Below are 17,827 nucleotides of genomic sequence, written 5' to 3' on the forward strand. Positions count from 1 at the left end.
TTGTTTTTGTATTTTTGAGCGCACACGCAACACGCAGAGCTATAGGTTTCGCCCTTAAATGAAAAATAACTAATGTCACCCTGTGTTGACGACACGTTATTCACTAATCACTCGTTCACTCTCTCTCTCTTCCTAAATGTATTTCTGTCTCTATTCTATTATCTCTCATTCGTAAACAAATAAAAATGCTGCCCAGTTTCTACACATAACAAAGCAGAGCACAATAAAGAGTCCGGCGTTTTACGACGGCTTGTTTCGCTTTTTATTTCAATTTTTTCAGTATTCAAACACATTATAAAAATTTATTTTAACTGTATATAAAATTCTTCAAATACCGATTCTACAGAATATATTCCAATTAAAAATACAATTCTACACTTCTCGCCGACATTAAACGAATAGAAGTTTCTATTGTGTGTAAACATTTAAGTCGATTCACATTTTCCGCCGCCGTGATTCTGTTCAATGTGTATTTGATGACAGCAAAACTTTTGACGTCAGTCCATCACTATTCTTCAGTCAGTTGAAAAGCTTCTTTCAACGAAAACGGTCAGTCTGTTCCTGTGCGCGGAATTTTAAGTGGTACGTTTTGGGTTTTTTTTTGTGAAAACCAAACCGCAAGTGTTTCGAAAAATAAATGCAGTCACAATATACACATAATTAAAAATAAATATTATGTCAAAAGCGTTTATTTTTATTAAGTAAAAAAGTGTTTAACGAAAAAAATTACTTTTTTTTTTTAAATTCTTTTCCTGTTTTCCACTCCCCGCGATTTGCAAAAAAAGAATTTGTTAACAAAAGCTTTTATTTTAGCAGTAACAGCAACATCAAACTTGGCAAAATGTTCTCACGTCCCCTGTAAGTAAAACAAAATAATTTGTTATATATTTTATCTTTAAAAAAAAAATTATATTGAAAAAACTGATTATTATTAATAACCTAATTTTAATGATGAGGATGATGGTGTTTGGTGGAGGCTATGCAGGAAGGCTTATGCAATAATAACCAAACACATCTGTTCTCTTGCTCTTGGTTGGTATTGATGCTTGCCATTTGGTCGTTTGGTAGATGTTTGTTTGTGTTGTTCATGTGCAAGGAGTAAGGAGGTAAGGAGTAGCTAGGTAGCTTTGCGCATTGCTCATTATTGGGGGGTAGAAGACGGATGTATCTGTGGTCTGTATGTGGAATAAAGTGGTAGATATTCTCACAACACCAATGCGTATTTCAATAGCATCACAACAATCCGCTGTCAAATAGATCCATTCCATTGTGTACAACAAGGGGATGTAGGAATATCAGCTTTCACCATGATCTCAGCATTTTTCTTGTATATTTAGATATCCATACATTTTGGTTTTGAAATTTGAAAACTAATTAGACATTTCTTGGAGTGGAAATAATGCAAGTCATTTATTGCTTTGTTTATTTTATCTTAAGTATTGGAAAAACTAGAATGAAATATTTTCTTTTGAGGTCAATGAAATCAAATCCACTTATCGAATTGTTCTTAAATTATGTCAGTTCAACATTATTTTTATAAGCTCTAAGTGGAATGCCCAGTTAAACATAATCGAATGGATTTTTGGAAATTCCACTTTGAGCTCTTGGGTGAAAAGTGACAATAATGCAATAATGAGCTCGTTCATCTCCGCTCTTTTGGAATTTTAGGAAAAGGAAAGGATAAACAATTTAAAAAAAGTATCAGTCCATTTTTTCGACTGATATATACCTTCAGTCCAGGTGAATTGAAACTTTCATCTATGGACAGATCGAAGGCATAAGATATGTTTGCGCACAAATTTTTTTCCCAGGTAGATCTCGTCATCCTTATCACAAATATATATTCAGGTAAGTGATGGAAAACGATTCTCCTTGTTTTGCCACAAATCGAAATCGTATATCTCTAATTTCGATGAATATTTTAATGAAATTGAAAATGGATTTTAAAAATATTGTTCAAATAAGGGGCTTTTGCGAAGAAAAACTATATATATCATCAACGGCACACCGATTATATACCATTTCGATTTTGGAAATCGAGTCGATTCGGTTTCCATCACATACCCGATTATTTGTTGAAGTACATACTTCCCGAGATATGGGCCTCTGAAGTTACGAAAATTTCCTTGTAAAAGGCGCTACTTAGTGAAAAATTTACCTTTTTAAAAAAATATTTTGTTCCCGGACCCGAAATTAGTCCGCAAACTCAACTTGTCTCAGATCGAATACCTGGTTATCAGAATTTTGTGGCCATTTTTGGACATTTTAACTTGCCGAAAAAATGTTATTAGGGTTAAAAATCGAAATTTTACAGAGGAGGTACTGAATGGGGGGTGGGGTGCCACCTTGGTGCAATGGTATGCACGCCCGCCTTGCACGCAGAAGGTCGGGGGTTCGATTCCCCGGGCAGGCAACATCAAAACATTTTTCAACGGTGGCAAAATACACCTCAGTAATGTTGGCGACATTTTCTGAGTCAGCCTTGAAAAACTTCTCCACAAGTTGTGTCTTAAGACACGCCGTTCGGACTCGGCGATAAACAGTAGGTCCCATATCATTGAGCTAAATATGAATCGGGGTGCACTCATTGATATGAGAGAAGTCTCCCTTGTCCCGTATGGGATGTTGTGGAACAATGTTTTTTGTTGTTTTTGTTAGGAACTTGAATGGATCGGCATAGACGATTTTGGTAGTGGATCTTATTTTGCAAGTCATTTCATTTTGATAAATATCGCGCACCCAGTCATTCCAGTTGGTGACAAACAAAATGCTGAACTTTTGTGGCGGAGGTACCCTAAGGAGACGACCGATGTAGACAATTTTTGTAGTTAAACTACATTTGGACAAAATATTAGAAGATCCAAAGTTTGGAGCAAATCGGTTGCTCCGTTCAAGATAATTGTGCGTACCATTTTAGTGACATTTTTTGCACTTTTAAGAAGGAAGCACCAGAAGCAGTGGGCTGATATTGCCCATCATCGAACTTAAACTAAGTTTGGACAAAATATTACGAAGGCCATATTTTGGACCAAATCGTTTGATCAGTTCGAGAGTTGTAGTGCGCTCCAGCCACTACAAATGGTACCATAGAAGTGTAAAAACCTATCGGTCTATTTTCTCAGGAAGTATTTACTTGCCCCTGAAGAAACTTGTACCACCGTAATCGGTGCAGCGAATTCAAGTTGTTACAACAAATATTCGAGAAAAAAAGTCTTAAGTTAAACTTTTCCGAAATTTTGTGTGGGACCGATAGAGTCCATATTGGAACCTCATCTATGTCTGGTATAAATTTTACGATGTATGTATATAGATTGTAATAGGTAAGGCAATAGTAAGGTTTTCACAGCTTTAGTGTAATTACCTCAATCAGTATGGACATACCCCCGATAACAATACTGTCATAGTACGAACCGTGAGGTTTACTGCGGTGAGAATTTTAAAACGATCCTATACATGTCACACTTTTCACTCAGAAGGTTTGCAGTACAATCCCCGACAAGAGCATCGACATTTTCGGCGGTGTAAAGTTCCTCAGTGTAATGCTGGCTTACATTTCCTGAATAGTTCATCCATGAAAAAACTTCTCTACAAGTGGTGTCGTAAAAAAAAGATTATCGTGACCAAAACGCCAATGTTTTGTCGTCAACGATTTTCAAATCTCGGTAGAATCTAATTTCTATATGGGATTCGATAGTAATAATTTAGAAAGTAAGGAAAACAAAAAAATAGGTCAAAATATTGAATGGTGTGGGCGTGGCGATTTTTTCCCCAATTTTGGAAAAACGCAGTTTCCGCAAATTTCTGAAGAAATAGGATTGTTGCCTTTGTAATCCGTTTTAATTAAATACTGCAGCGTTTACACGATGTGTGCTATTTAATTTTCCTCAGGTACTAAAATAGTGAAGTTCCAACTCTCGTGGACTAGAACTTTTAGAGGACAGCATGGAACAAAGTTTCGTTTTTGCAGAATAATGCCTGAGAGTGTCTCTTTCAGTCCATATATTAGACAAATCGGACAGAAGTCGGTCAGACGCGTAGGAAAAAAACTTTCCAATTTCCCAAATTATTGATTATTATTTCTATGGAGGATATTACCGGTTCTGTTGGACGTATTCCAAGGAAAATATGATAATGAAAGTAGACAACTTTTGGTACTTTTCAAGCAAAAACAGGGTTGTATATCATGATGGTTGGTTTCACCGAAATCTCGAAATGAGATGATTTCATTTTTATACCCTCAGCATTTATGCTAACGAGGGTATATACACTTTCATAGGAGCAAAATGTGCCTCAACGAAATAATGGTTTTAGACCCCAGGTATGTTTGGACGAAATGTGTTTCAAACAATTTGGAGTCGATTGAGCAACGTCCGTCCGTCTGTCTGGCTGGCTGGAGCGCACGATAACTCTCGAACGGAGGAACCGACTCGATTCAAATTTTGGCTATCGTAATATTTTGCCCAAACTTAGTTTAAGTTCGAAGATGGGCAATATCGGTCCACTCCTTCCGGTACCTCCCCCACAAAAGTTCGAAAATGTTCGGAAAATTTGTGCGCACGTTAACTCTTGAAGAGAGCAACCGAGTTGGTTCATACTTTGTCCATCGTAAAGTGTGTACCAGACTTAGACAAGGTTTCAATATGGACTCAATCGGTCCACTGCTTCGGTTCCCTCCCACACAAAATTTCGGAAAAGTTCAGTTTAGGGCCATCTCTCGAATCTCTTTTTTGTTTTTAGTTTTAGCAACTTGTATTCACTGCCCCGCATACGACGGTACAAGTTTCATCAGGGGCAAGTCCATACTTCCTGAGAAAATTACCGGAAAGGTGCAAAAAGCCCCTATGATACATTGTGTAGTGGCTGGAGCGCAAGATTACTATTGAACGGATCTATCGATTCGGTCCAAAATTTGGCCTTCGTAATATTTTATCAAAACATAGTCCTTTTGCTACTCACATAAAATTTCGGATAAGTTCACTTTTAGACCTGCTCTCGAATCACTTTGATTTTTGTTGAAGTGATTTGCATTCGCTACCTCCATTACGACGGTAAAAGTTTCTTCAGGGGCAAGTCCATATTTATTGGGAAAACAGCCCGAAAGGTGTAAAAAACACCTACATATGTCACCATATGGCGGTCGGAGAGCACGATAACTCTCGAACTGTTCAACCGATTTGGTCCAACATTTGGTCTTCGTCATATTATATCCAAACTTAGTTTCATGGGCAATACCGGTCCACAACTTTCGGTACTTCTCCCCAATGTTTAAAAAATGTCACTAAAATGCTAAGACGATATCACTTGAATGGGGCAACCAATTTGGTCCAAACTTTGGATCTCCTAATATTTGAACAAAATTTAGTTAAACTTCTAAAATGGCCCATATCGGTCCTCCCTAAGGGTACCTCCCCCACAGAAGTTCAACATTTGTGTCTTAGTGCAGTTAATTCCTAATCCACATTTTTGTTGGCAAGTTCAAATGTCCAAAAAGGGCCACAAAATTCTGAAGAGACCTTAAATACATTCGATCTGTCCGTAGGTGAAAGTTTCACTTCACATTGGCTGAGGGTATATATCTGTCGGCAAAGTCGACTTAAACTTTTTTACTTGTTTCTTAATAAATACATTGACGCACGGGAATGACGAAAAAAATTAGGGACACGAGTAAAATGTGTCAAAAACATAATTTAAAAAAATAAAATTATATTTATGAAATCTGAATTGACATGGTTCATTCTTCTAGAATAACTCGGCGTACTTCATTTATATAATATATTTTAATAAATTAATGAATATCAGTGTTGGGGACACTGATATTAATATGTAAAATATTTTATTTTGTTTTTCGGACCTCGTTAAAGGACCTTTTCTTTTACTTATTATGCTTCTAAAAACTTATTTTTTTTTTTTAATATTTTTAACCCCAAATGCCTCGAGACACAGAAACTAGTCTTTTCGCAATATTCACCCAAATATATTCTTTCTCATGATGGAATCTCTCAAATAAAACGCTTGCCGTTTAATTTTGCCACCATTTATAATTTAAATGCAAGCGTTTTATTTGAGAGATTCCATCATGAGAAAGAATATATTTATTGAGGCTAAGCGACAAATTATTTTCCAGTTTTAAGTGCATTTCTAAATAAAACATAATTTTTTTAAATTATTTTTTAATTTTAAAATTTTAGTAAATAAATTTTTTTGACCACTGAGGACAAAATTATAGTCAATTTAGACCGAAAATTTAGATAAAAATTTTTAAAATGCCTGAAATCGAGTAGTTCCGCTATATAAAGGCTATACCTAAACCAGGACCTATGACCACAATTTTTGGTGGGGAAGTTTCAGTACCATTGGGAACACCAAATGCCAAATTACAGCCTATTTGGGTTAAAAATGAAGATAAAATCCTTAAAACACTTGAAATCAGGTGGTACCGCTATATGGGGGCTATACCAAAACCTGTACCTATGTCCATCATTTTTAGTGAGGAAGTTTCTGTACCAATGGGGGGTTCCATTGCCAAGTTACAGCCAATTCGGCCTTAAAATGAAGATAAATCCCCATAGTACTTGAAATCGGGTGGAACCGCTATAACGGGGCTATATCAAGACCTATACCTATGTTCACACTTTTTGGTGGGGAAATGTCTGTATCATTGGAAATCCCAAATGACAGCTAATTCGGGTAAAAATGAAGATAAAATCCTCAAAATACCTGAAATCGGGTGGTACCGTTATATGGGGGCTGTAGGAAAACGAATAACTTTAGCATATCCCTAAAAGTGTTGATGCGTGAAATGCTTGTACACAGTGATAGAGGTGTAGGGTATCACATAATCGGCCCGTTCCCTACTATAGCCTTTTCTTACTTGTTTCTAAATTGGCATCGGCCTTGATGCATTTTTTAATACCTATACGTTTAGTCGGAATAAAATGTTAATAGGGGATACCATTAAATCGAAATACATAACATTTTTTATTGCATTTGTTACATATAAAAAATACATACATATACATACTTATGTACATAAATATGTAGGTCCAAAATTACTCTAACTGCAGTATCTATTCTTTGTTTTGAAATAGAATTTTGGCAAATTATTTATATTTTTTTGCTTTTGTTTTGAAATAAAATTTTGGCAAATTATTTATTTGCTTTTTTTTAATAAAAATATATATTTTTTCCTAAGCAATGCAAGGTCACAATTGAGCGTCTATATGTGTCATTGTGCCAATTGCCAAAAATGTTTTGAAGTCTAAAATAATAAAAAACGACAGAAAAAGTCATAGGAACACACAATAGGTGCACATTTGAACATTCCCATAACTGTACGTTTGAATTCGATAACATGTAATAAAATTTAATATTTACGTAGATAACCAAACGCAATAAATGACTTATATGTACCTAACACATAATTTATGATCAAATTAACCAATAGATTCATTCCCCCATATCGGCCTTCTATAAAGTACAAATATGCATTGTATAAGTTTGTTTTCTTCATCGTGTCGTATATGTATTTTTTCTTGTATTCAACATGATGTTGTGCTTTATTAAATTTACAGTAGCATAAGAATTCTAATTATACAAGAGGGTGAGTGTATGTATAATAAAAGTGTCATAATAGTCTTGACATTTGAATTACAGCTACGGAATAAAAAAGAGACCTAACGTCATTTGATTGATTGTTATGCTTATGTTACCTATTTTCGGAATTTGGATACGAAACTTTAATTCTTGAGAGTTTGTTAACTTGCATTGGTATAACTAACGTTGGTTATAACTAGACATCGGATTTTGCATATTTGCATATTTTTTAATATTAAAGATACGAAGATTCTGATTGGACCAAAATTCGTTTCAAAGAAATCTAAATTCAATGGCAGGGTCATATTTCGTATTTATTTTGCATATTTGCATATTTTGCATATGCACAAAATATGCAAAAAATATGCAAAATATGCAAAAAATATGCAAAATATGCAAAAAATATGCAAAATATGCAAAAAATATGCAAAATATGCAAAAAATATGCAAAATATGCAAAAAATATGCAGAATATGCAAAAAATATGCAAAATATGCAAACAGATTTTGGCCGAAAATCGTCATAAAAGTCATAAAATTGTCATTTAAAATTGGAAAAACCATCAAAAAATACATAACAGTGTTCTAAACTAAGACTGTTGACCGTAAAACATCGTTTTTTTCAGCAGATTATTATGTTATTGAGACCATTTACGACAGTGTGGTGTAGGGTATAAAAATATGGTATCGTAATAACATTTTTTTATTATTATACTATGTAAAAATATAAAATTTGATAAAATATCAAACGTGTTATGTAAAATTCAATATTTTCTTGTTTGTAGCATCTTAATTTAATTTGTAGCATTGGGCTGGTTTTAACTCAAAGGATCAAATCGATCTCGGATTTTTTAGCCAGGAGCCGCCTAAACCTTTTAGTATTATTAGATTTTAAGATTGCCAAAGTTTGAGCACAATTCGAATATGTTAACACGTGGTACTGGGGCCTCGAAGTTATGAAAATCTATTTTTTTGCTATTTGGCGACTTCGACGGCCTATATATGTGGAACGGTTAAAGCTATTTGCCCGTATTACGCATTTAATTAAAATCTATTCTGTTCTTAACATTTCTTGCTGAACAACAATGTACGTAAGTGTTCTTGAATTCAAATTATTAAACCCAATGTCCCGAAAAAGGACTTAGGGCAAAAATGGAGTCTATTAAAAAAAAAACAACTTTTTTCTTCCTATATTATCAAATTTTAGCCAATGAAAACGAATATATTTTACTTTATTTTAAAATGTTGCCTATTAGGGCGAAGATCTATTTTACATTTGGACATTTGTACATTCATTGTATGGCTTCAATGACAAACGCTTACATTTTGTTCATACATATTTTAACTTACTTATGCCCGTAATTTCAACGTCTGGGTATACGGGTACGCAGCTAACTATTAGTTATCTTTGCCTACGCGTTTAAATTAAATTTTGAAATGATGTGGTAATATTGGTGATTTTCATTCATGATTTCGCAAAATTATTGCCACATAAAAGTGTTTTACAACTTTTAACACATTGGCAACGATTAACGATTAACGGTAAAATATTTGGTGTAAGTAACACGGCCGTTTTTGACTCAGAAATGTTACCTATGCGTTGAAATTATAAAATGTTGCTTACACGGGATATATCTGTGAACATGAAGGGACTGGCATAATGTGGTTTTGGAGCCATCTGGTACAGATGACAATTTGGTGATGAACTCGACTCCTTGCTATGTCGCTCACAATTTTCAAGTTATTTACCATCCTTTACCCCTCCTTGTAATTGATGTTCTGTGGTCAAGTTGCAGAATCTTTTTCAAGAAATTCGGAGTTGAAGTTTAATCTCTTGAACAACAATTAAGTCTCACTTGTAATTATGCCTGGATTTCGGCAGTTGATTTTTGTAAGTTTGGATCGATTATTTCTGGAGAAATTTCTATCTTTGCTTTGTTAATTTTTGTGTCTTCTTTTGAATCTTTACGGTGTTTTGCACTATCAGTTCAAACAATTGCAGACCAATTAGTTCAGGACTAAGGTACCACATATGATTTATCATTTTGCTATTTCCTTTATCTGATATTTGTTTGTGAATGCCTTTCGTATTAAGTAAATCTTCAATGCGGTTTAGGTCTTGTTTTGGACCTAAAAATATTTCTGAATTTCCTTTTCACTATTTTTTGTATTAAATTCAATCTATTGTCTCTATTTTTTTAACCTATTGATAATGTTTACCCAATATATCCTAAATTATATCTATATAAACATTATCTTGTTCATAATACGTTTTGTAAAATCAATAACCCAAACTCTCACTTATAACACTCAGTTGTTGTCGTGTGGGATACCAAATAAATAAATATAATAGAAAAAATCATTCTAGGGGCGTCCAGTCTCGAACGATTTAAACGCAAGGTGCTTCTACGGCCTGTTGTTCTTGGGAAGTGGGCTGGGCAGTAGTTTTAAAACACTCTCGCCTACTTCGATCTTGGATTTGTCAATCGCAGACTACTCTTATAGAAATCGCTTGAATATGTTTGGTTGATGTCCGGATGTGCTTCCAAACTTGCAGTCAAAAATTCCTCTTAACAATTTTCTAACAAGTTTGTACGGTGGTACAGAAGCTCTCTAATATCTGCTCGAGCTCGTGGGCCCCGTGACTCCCATGAGCTACTGTCAGTTTCAGGAACGCATAGGAGTTGTTCTTTACCCCCATGTGATACCAGAACAGCAGCCCGTTTTTTCTTCTCTGTTTTTAGAATATAGTTTTCCATGCCAGTGCACACAAATAGCCTCGTTCCTTGAAGCTGTTGAGTTTATTTTTCACGGTTTATTCTCCGCTGTTCACGGATAAAGCTTCTAGAGACCTTATAGGGATCCTCTCCGATAGCTTCTACTGTAGCCATAATGATACTAGTGACGTTCCTATACACCTTACAGGGGTCCAGCACCAATGAAAATTGCATAGTTACGATTTTCTTGAAGCCACGCTTAATTGTTTTCGGGACAGATGGTTCTTCAGATTCTACGATACGTTTAGCATAAAAATAAGAGCTAGACCTCATTAAAAATCTATTGAAATACGAAAACATAGACAAACAAGTATCAGAAAAAGGAAAAAGAAATTAATAAATCATCTGTATCCTGAACTTGTTGGCTTGGCATTGTTTGATCCAACGGTGCAAAACGCCGTAAATAGCCAAAAGGCAACAAAAATCTTAACAAAGCAAAGATTCAAATTTCTTCAGAAATATTCTATCCAAACTTCCAAAAGAGCAACTGCCGAAAATCCTAGAAAAAGATCTGGCATAATTCTTGTTGTTCAAGAGATTAAACATTAACTCCGAATTTCCAGGAGGCGCAAAGTATGGTAAACAACTTGAAAGTTGCGAACTACATAGCAGAGCGTTCTTCAAGTAGTCAGCTGTACCCAGATAGCTCTAAAACCACATGATGTCTGACTCTTGAATAAATTTAATTTAGAACAAAATGCCAAAGACATTTGTTTTCATTCCAAAAATTGATAAAAATTAATAGTCTGCATTTTCGCACAAAGGCGTACCTAGTCACGTTTTTCGGGACATTGCCTTTATTATCTCGAATTCTGTAATATTTACGTAGTTTGTTGTTCAGCAAGAAATGTTAAGAACAGAATGGTCTTTAATTTAATGCTTAATATGGACAAAAAGCTTTAACCATTCCAGAGAAATGGGTCGTCGAAATCGCTAAAAAAATCGAGATTTTCATAACGTCAGGGCCCCAGTGGCACGTGTTAACATATTCCAATTGTGCTCAAACTTTGACAGTCTTAAAATCTGACCCAACTAAAAACTTTATGCGGTTGCCGCCTTAAAAATCCGACATCGATTTGTTCCCTTTGAACAATAACTAGCCCAATGCTACAAATTATTACAAAGAAAGTATTGAATTTTACATAGAGCGTTTGATATTCTATAAAATTTTATATTTTTGCATAGTTCAATAATAATAAAATTTTATTACAATACCATACTTTTATACCCTACACCACACTGTCGTAAATGTTCTCCATAACATAATAATCTGCTGAAAAAACGATGTTATACGGTCAACAGTCTTAGTTTAGAACACTTCTATGTATTTTTTGATGGTTTTTTCAACTTTAATTAACAATTTTTCGACTTTTATGACGATTTTCGGCCAAAAACTGTTTGCATATTTTGCATATTTTTTGCATATTCTGCATATTTTTTGCATATTTTGCATATTTTTTGCATATTTTGCATATTTTTTGCATATTTTGCATATTTTTTTTTGCATATTTTGCATATTTTTTGCATATTTTGCATATTTTTTGGCATATTTTTTGCATATTTTTTGCATATATTTTGCATATTTTTTGCATATTTTTTGCATGTTTTTGATATGACCCCAAATATCGAAAAATTGACCCTTAAAACGCCTAGATCCAAAATTTGAGTCCAATCGGATGAGAAATAAAAAACATGCAAAAATCCGATGTCTAGTTATAACCAATGCAGATGCAATTTTTATGATGTTGCCTTTTACTTTAGATGTTGAATTTTAATGTGACAAAATGCTTCAAGTGCAAGAGGGAAGACGAATGTACTCATTTACGAAACTTTACACGAAACACAATATTTTCACTCAGACCACTTTTTGCAGCAGCAGAATGTTAATGTTATAATTCCCATATAACAGTTCCTCTCGATCGAAAACGCTGTAATTTCGTACAGAGGGTTTTCACAATGGAATGTACATCGATACTGCTCGAAGTGAAGTCTTTTAAAGTTTTTTTTCTAATGAAGTGATTGTACAATTGGTTATACGTAGTATCAAAGGGTGGGAAACCTGCACCAAAAAAAATTATAAATTATATAATTATATCACTGATGGATAGTTAAAAAGATGTAGCAAAGGGTTTTTGGAAATTCGACCTCTAAGTGTACGAAAAGTACTAAATTTAGTACCAATTGTATATCTTGAACGGATTTAGCTAGAAACTTGGAATTTGGTATGGAAATGAAGGTTGGGAAGTGGTGTTTATAAAAGGAAATGGTTTGTGAAATTCTTACTCATGTGTACGAAAAGTACTAAATGGTACTAAATTTAGTACAATTTGGATTTGGGTGAAAGGATAGAGCTGGAAACCTGAAATTTGGAATTAAGATTACTGACGAAGTATTGAATTGAGATATGGGGGTAGATTGGAAATTCGTACTAATGTATACGAAAATTATTAAATGGTACTAACTTATGTACAACTTGGATTTGGGTGAACGAATAGAGCTAGAAACCTAGTAGATTTATATTTTCGTATACACCCCCGATATGAGGGTACCTCCAGATTTTTATTGTTCAAACAAAAGTAACGAGTGAAAATTCTGATCAAAGCGTATTTATAGAAAGTAGATGCATTGATGTTATTGAAAATCAAATATCAAAGAACATATTGAGTAATAGGGTAGTTCCTAATATTTTCTTAGGAAAAAAATACATTTTGAAAATCCTCTAAAATAGAAGTGTCGTAGCTACTTTTTATACCCTCAGCCTTTAGGCTAAAGAGGGTATTTACACTTTGATACGACCAAAAATGTGCCTAATCGAAATAATGGTTTTAGACCCCAAGTATGTTTGTACGATATCCGTTTCAGACAATTTTGAGTAGATATAGCAATGTCCGTCCGTCTGTCTGTCGGTCTGGCTGCCTGGTGCGTACGATAACTCTCGAACGGATCAATCGATTCGGTTCAAATTTTGGGTTTCGAAATATGTTGTCCAGATTCGATTTAAGTTCGAAGATGGGCCATATAGGTCCACTTCTTCAGATACCTCCCCCACAAATGTTCAAATTGTCGCAAAACTTGTGCGCACGATAACTCTTGTAGGGAATAACCGATTGGGTCCATACTTTGCACATCGTGTAATTTCTACCAAACTTAGATGAGGTTCCCATATGGACTCAATCGGTCCACTCCTTCGGGTACTTCCCACACAAAATTTCGGAAAAGTTCAGTTTAGGACCTGGTCTCGAATCGCTTTGATTTTTGTTTACGCAAGTTATATTTGCTGTCCTCTATACGACGCTGTAAGTTTTATTAGAGGCAAGTCCATACTTCCTGAGAAAATAGTCTGAAAGTTACAAAAAACCCTATGACACCGTGTGTAGTGGTTGGAGCGCAAGATAACTCTCGAACGGATCTGCCGATTCGGTCCAAAATTTGGCTTTCATAATATTTTGTCCAAACTTAGTTCAAGTTCAAAGATGGATTATATCGGTCCACTCCTTCCGGTAACTCCCCCCCATAAGTTCGAAAATGTTCGGAAAATTTGTGCGTACGATAACTCTTGAAGGAAGTAACCGATTTGGTCCATACTTTGCACATAATGAAATTTCTTCCAGACTTTGATGAGGTTCCAATATGGTCTCAATCGGTAAACTCCTTCGAGTACCTCCCACACAAAATTTCGGAAAAGTTCAGTTTAGGACCTGCTCTCGAATCGCCTTGGTTTTTGTTGTAACGTCTTGTATTCACTGTCCCCTATACGAAGGTACAAGTTTCCTCAGGGGCAAGTCCATACTTCCTGCGAAAATGGCCGGAAAGGTGCAAAAAGCCCCTATGACACCTTGTGTAGTGGTTGGAGTGCAAGATAACTCTCGAACGGATCTGTCGATTCCGTCCAAATTTTGGCCTTCGTAATATTTTACCAAAACATAGTTTAAATTCGAAGGCGGGCTATATCGGTCCACTCCTTCAGGTACCTCCCCCACAAAACTTCAAAAATGTTGGGAAAAATGTTACGCAGGATAACTCTTGAAGGGGGTGACCAATGTAATCTATACTTTGCACATCCTAATATATCTACCAGATATAGATCACGTTCGAATATGGACTATATTTGTCTACTCCTTTCGGTACCTCTCACACAAAATTTCGGATAAGTTCACTTTAAGATCAGCTCTCGAATCACTTTGATTTTTGTTGAAGCGATTTGCATTCGCTACCTCCATTACGACGGTAAAAGTTTTTTCAGGGGCAAGTCCATATTTCTCGGGAAAACAGCCCGAAAGGTCCATATGTGGCGGTCGGCATGATAACTCTCGAACTGTTCAACCGATTTGGTCCAACATTTGGTCTTCGTCATATTATATTCAAACTTAGTTTCATGGGCAATACTGGTCCACAACTTTCTGTACATCTCCCTAATATTTTAAAAATATCATTAAAATGCTAGGACGATATCACTTGAATGCGGCAACCAATTTGGTCCAAACTTTGGATCTCCTAATATTTTATCAAAATTTTGTTTAACTTCTAAAATGGCCCATATTGGTCCTCCCTAAGGATACCTGCCCTACAGTGCAGTTAATTCCTAATCCACATTTTTGTCGGCAAGTTCAAATTCCAAAATGGGCCACAAAATTCTGAAGAGACCTTAAATAAATTCGATCTGTCCGGAGGTGAAAGTTTCGCTTTACATTGGCTGAGGGTATATATCTGTCGGCTGACACTTTTTTACTTGTTAAATATAAGAGTTATATGAAAACCCAAGGAGTATTTTTTTCAATATTGAAAAAAATTAATATTTTTGAAAAAAAAAATTGAACAAAATTTTGGGATGTAGCTCATAATCGGACATAATCCGAGTCTCTAGGAAATAATACAATGTATAATGTTTGGACCAAATCGCTTTTTCCCTTCGCGGGTTATCCTAGTACCATCTAATTTATTTGGTGCCGGCAGGCTTTTTCGGAGCTTTTGGGCCATTATATCAGGAAGTATGCACTTGCCCGAATAAAATGAACAGTCCTAACGGACCCGCAAGAAAAACTTTTTGTAAAAAAGTTACAAAACGATCCGACACGAGATGAGATGGATATCACAACTATCTCATCTCAACCGTCCAAGGAAGTACCCTCCTCAGGGTAATTAGGCAACGTAAGGATTGGTATAATTACAAAAGGGCTGTAAACGACTGCACCAAATTCATCGACAGGAACCCCACAGAGATAGGTTAGGTTTTAGGATGCGCGGCTGCTATGTTGGCAGCCACTCCACTCGGAGACCTTATGGTTTAAGATTGAGGAACGTTGTTTCGTGTAGAGGTGGTGTTTGTCGTGTTCTCCGTTCGTTGAAGCCATCTCAGGTTTTTGGCAAGGTGTAGCAGACATGACGGCTCTGTTTGGCAGAATGCTGTTAGAGATTGGGCGGTGAGTACACCCACGATACGCAGTCTTCTTGAAGTGAGCATAGGACAGCGACATAGTAAATGCTCGATCGTCTCTATATCTTCCTCATCCTCGCACAGCCTACAGTAGTCAGCCGTATCGTCTTCTTCCTATTTGCACGTCATTGATCTTATTCTGCTGCTGCTGCCTCGTTTCCCTCGATATAACTCAGGTGGAAATTAGAGAAATTGGAAGAAGATTCGAATCGTGCGGCGGTTTGAGCGCAAATACCCTCACACTGAGAAGCTCTTCCTTCCTGTCGACCAAATTCCGACCCCTGCCGAGCAGTGCCGACCAAGAAGAGCGAAGCCACAAATGTGAATGAATTAAAAATATATGATTGAATGCACGCAAGCCACAAAACAAATCAAAACATTTACTCTCTCTTGCACGCTCTTTCTTTGCGTTCGGATCGTATGTGTATGAATTGCCCAAAATCTTCGTAACAAGCAGCTAATGACTGTTCGGCACTCCTGTAGAGGAGGCAGTTTCCAGCCCAATGGCTGTGATAAAAGCAACTGCTACAGCACCTGCTGGAGACCTTTGCGGACATCTTTGGTGCTGCAGTAGGGTCGGGTGACCCGACGCCTTCTGTCCCGAAAACGACGAAACGGTCGGAAAACACTAATGTGACCCCCGTTTTTGAACTTTTGTTGGGGGTGTATTACCGGAAGCATATATATTGGAACTTAAACTAAGTTTAGACAAAATATTAAGATACCCAAAATATGAAGCAAATCTATCCGTTCGAGAGTTATCGTGCGTACCAGCCAGACGGACATTACTAAATAAAATCCAAATTCTCTGAACCAAACATTCTTGGAGTCTAAAACCATTATTTCCATGAGGCACAATTTTGTTCATATCAAAGTGTATATTCCCTCTATAGCCTAAAGGCTGAGGGTATAACAATTTAAGAAGCTGCGATAATGAGAGTTGTTTATACTTTGCTGTAAAAAGTCCTCTCTCTGAAGAATAAAAGCTTTATTGTCTGCCACATGACAATGTTGCATAAAGTGCTTCCATTTGCCACTTTTGCTATTTTCTTGTACTTTGCTGTCTGTGCTACGCGTAAAAGTGTGTCCGGATCTCTCATCACGTGTATGTATACAGGTTTTCAAGCTGACCTACAAGTGGATAGTTACGTCGTACAAACAAACTAACATTAGGTGTGTCTTTTTACGTGATAATTTGTAATAATTATTACGAAATGTTACTAAGTGCTGTCTTTTTACACAAAAGTTCAGTAAAAGAGAGCGAAGTGAGAGAACAATTTTGACAGTTGTTTGCTGAGAAATTGCTAAAAGTTGCTGAAAGAATTTTTCCCAGCAACATTTAGCAAGTTCGATCAGCTGTTTTTTAATCATCTGCTAATGGTCAGCTGCTCAATGTTTATCTTATTTTTATGGAAAAAATACTATAAATATTACGATTCAGGTTTATTTATTGAAAATTGAAGAACTATTTCATTGCTTTGGAGTTATTTTTTCGTTCATGCATTGGAGCCAATGTTTTTGTTTTGGTTATCAACTGTTATCTTGCTAAAGTTTACTAAATGCTGTCTTTTTACTTTTTTCTCTATTTTCGTATCAAAGAGCAGAATCTCTCTTACTCTCTGAAAAGACGTTACTGAATAATTATTACTGAAAAAGTAAAAAGACACAACTATTGTAACCAATGGTTTTATTGTACATTGCTTATTTCATTAAGGTATGTAATAGTTGGTTGTTGGACGAACAGCTGTTTTGTCCAAGACCTAGGAATACAGGTGCCAGCCACAATGTCTGGTTTGTTATTTAGGGCATGAACGATTTTCCGTTTTTGCCAAGTAAATTTACTATTCTGCTCGTTTTTTTTCGTTTTTAAGAGACACGTTTGCTTTATAAAAGAAAAAAAAAAACATCACGCGAATACATTACGAGGGGGCGGTTTAACTTTCATTTTCTGTTATCACTTGTTTTGTTTTCTATGTTCACTTTTTTTTCAAATCAATCAATTGGTTTTTTCTTCTTCTACCTAA

At 35.6% G+C, this 17,827-nt stretch overlaps 1 protein-coding gene across 4 annotated transcripts in view; it reads left to right on the top strand.

The window, feature by feature from the left end:
- Positions 1–215: 215 nt before the first annotated feature.
- The window catches only part of Men-b (NADP-dependent malic enzyme b, mitochondrial), a 50,880-nt gene continuing 33,268 nt past the window's right edge, over positions 216–17,827 (top strand). The window contains exons 1-2 of one of the 4 annotated variants that reach the window (XM_073961650.1): positions 216–582; positions 814–858. In XM_073961650.1, the coding sequence (XP_073817751.1) occupies positions 842–858 (17 nt within the window). In that variant the 5' untranslated portion in view covers positions 216–582; positions 814–841. Of the gene's footprint in view, positions 583–785; positions 859–17,827 lie in introns of all 4 variants that reach the window. The other 3 variants (XM_073961649.1, XM_073961652.1, XM_073961651.1) reach the window with 3 other exon arrangements.

The sequence above is a fragment of the Musca autumnalis genome, unplaced genomic scaffold, assembly GCF_047663935.1.
Source record: "Musca autumnalis isolate F117 unplaced genomic scaffold, ASM4766393v1 scaffold_1, whole genome shotgun sequence".
Lineage (NCBI taxonomy): Eukaryota > Metazoa > Arthropoda > Insecta > Diptera > Muscidae > Musca > Musca autumnalis.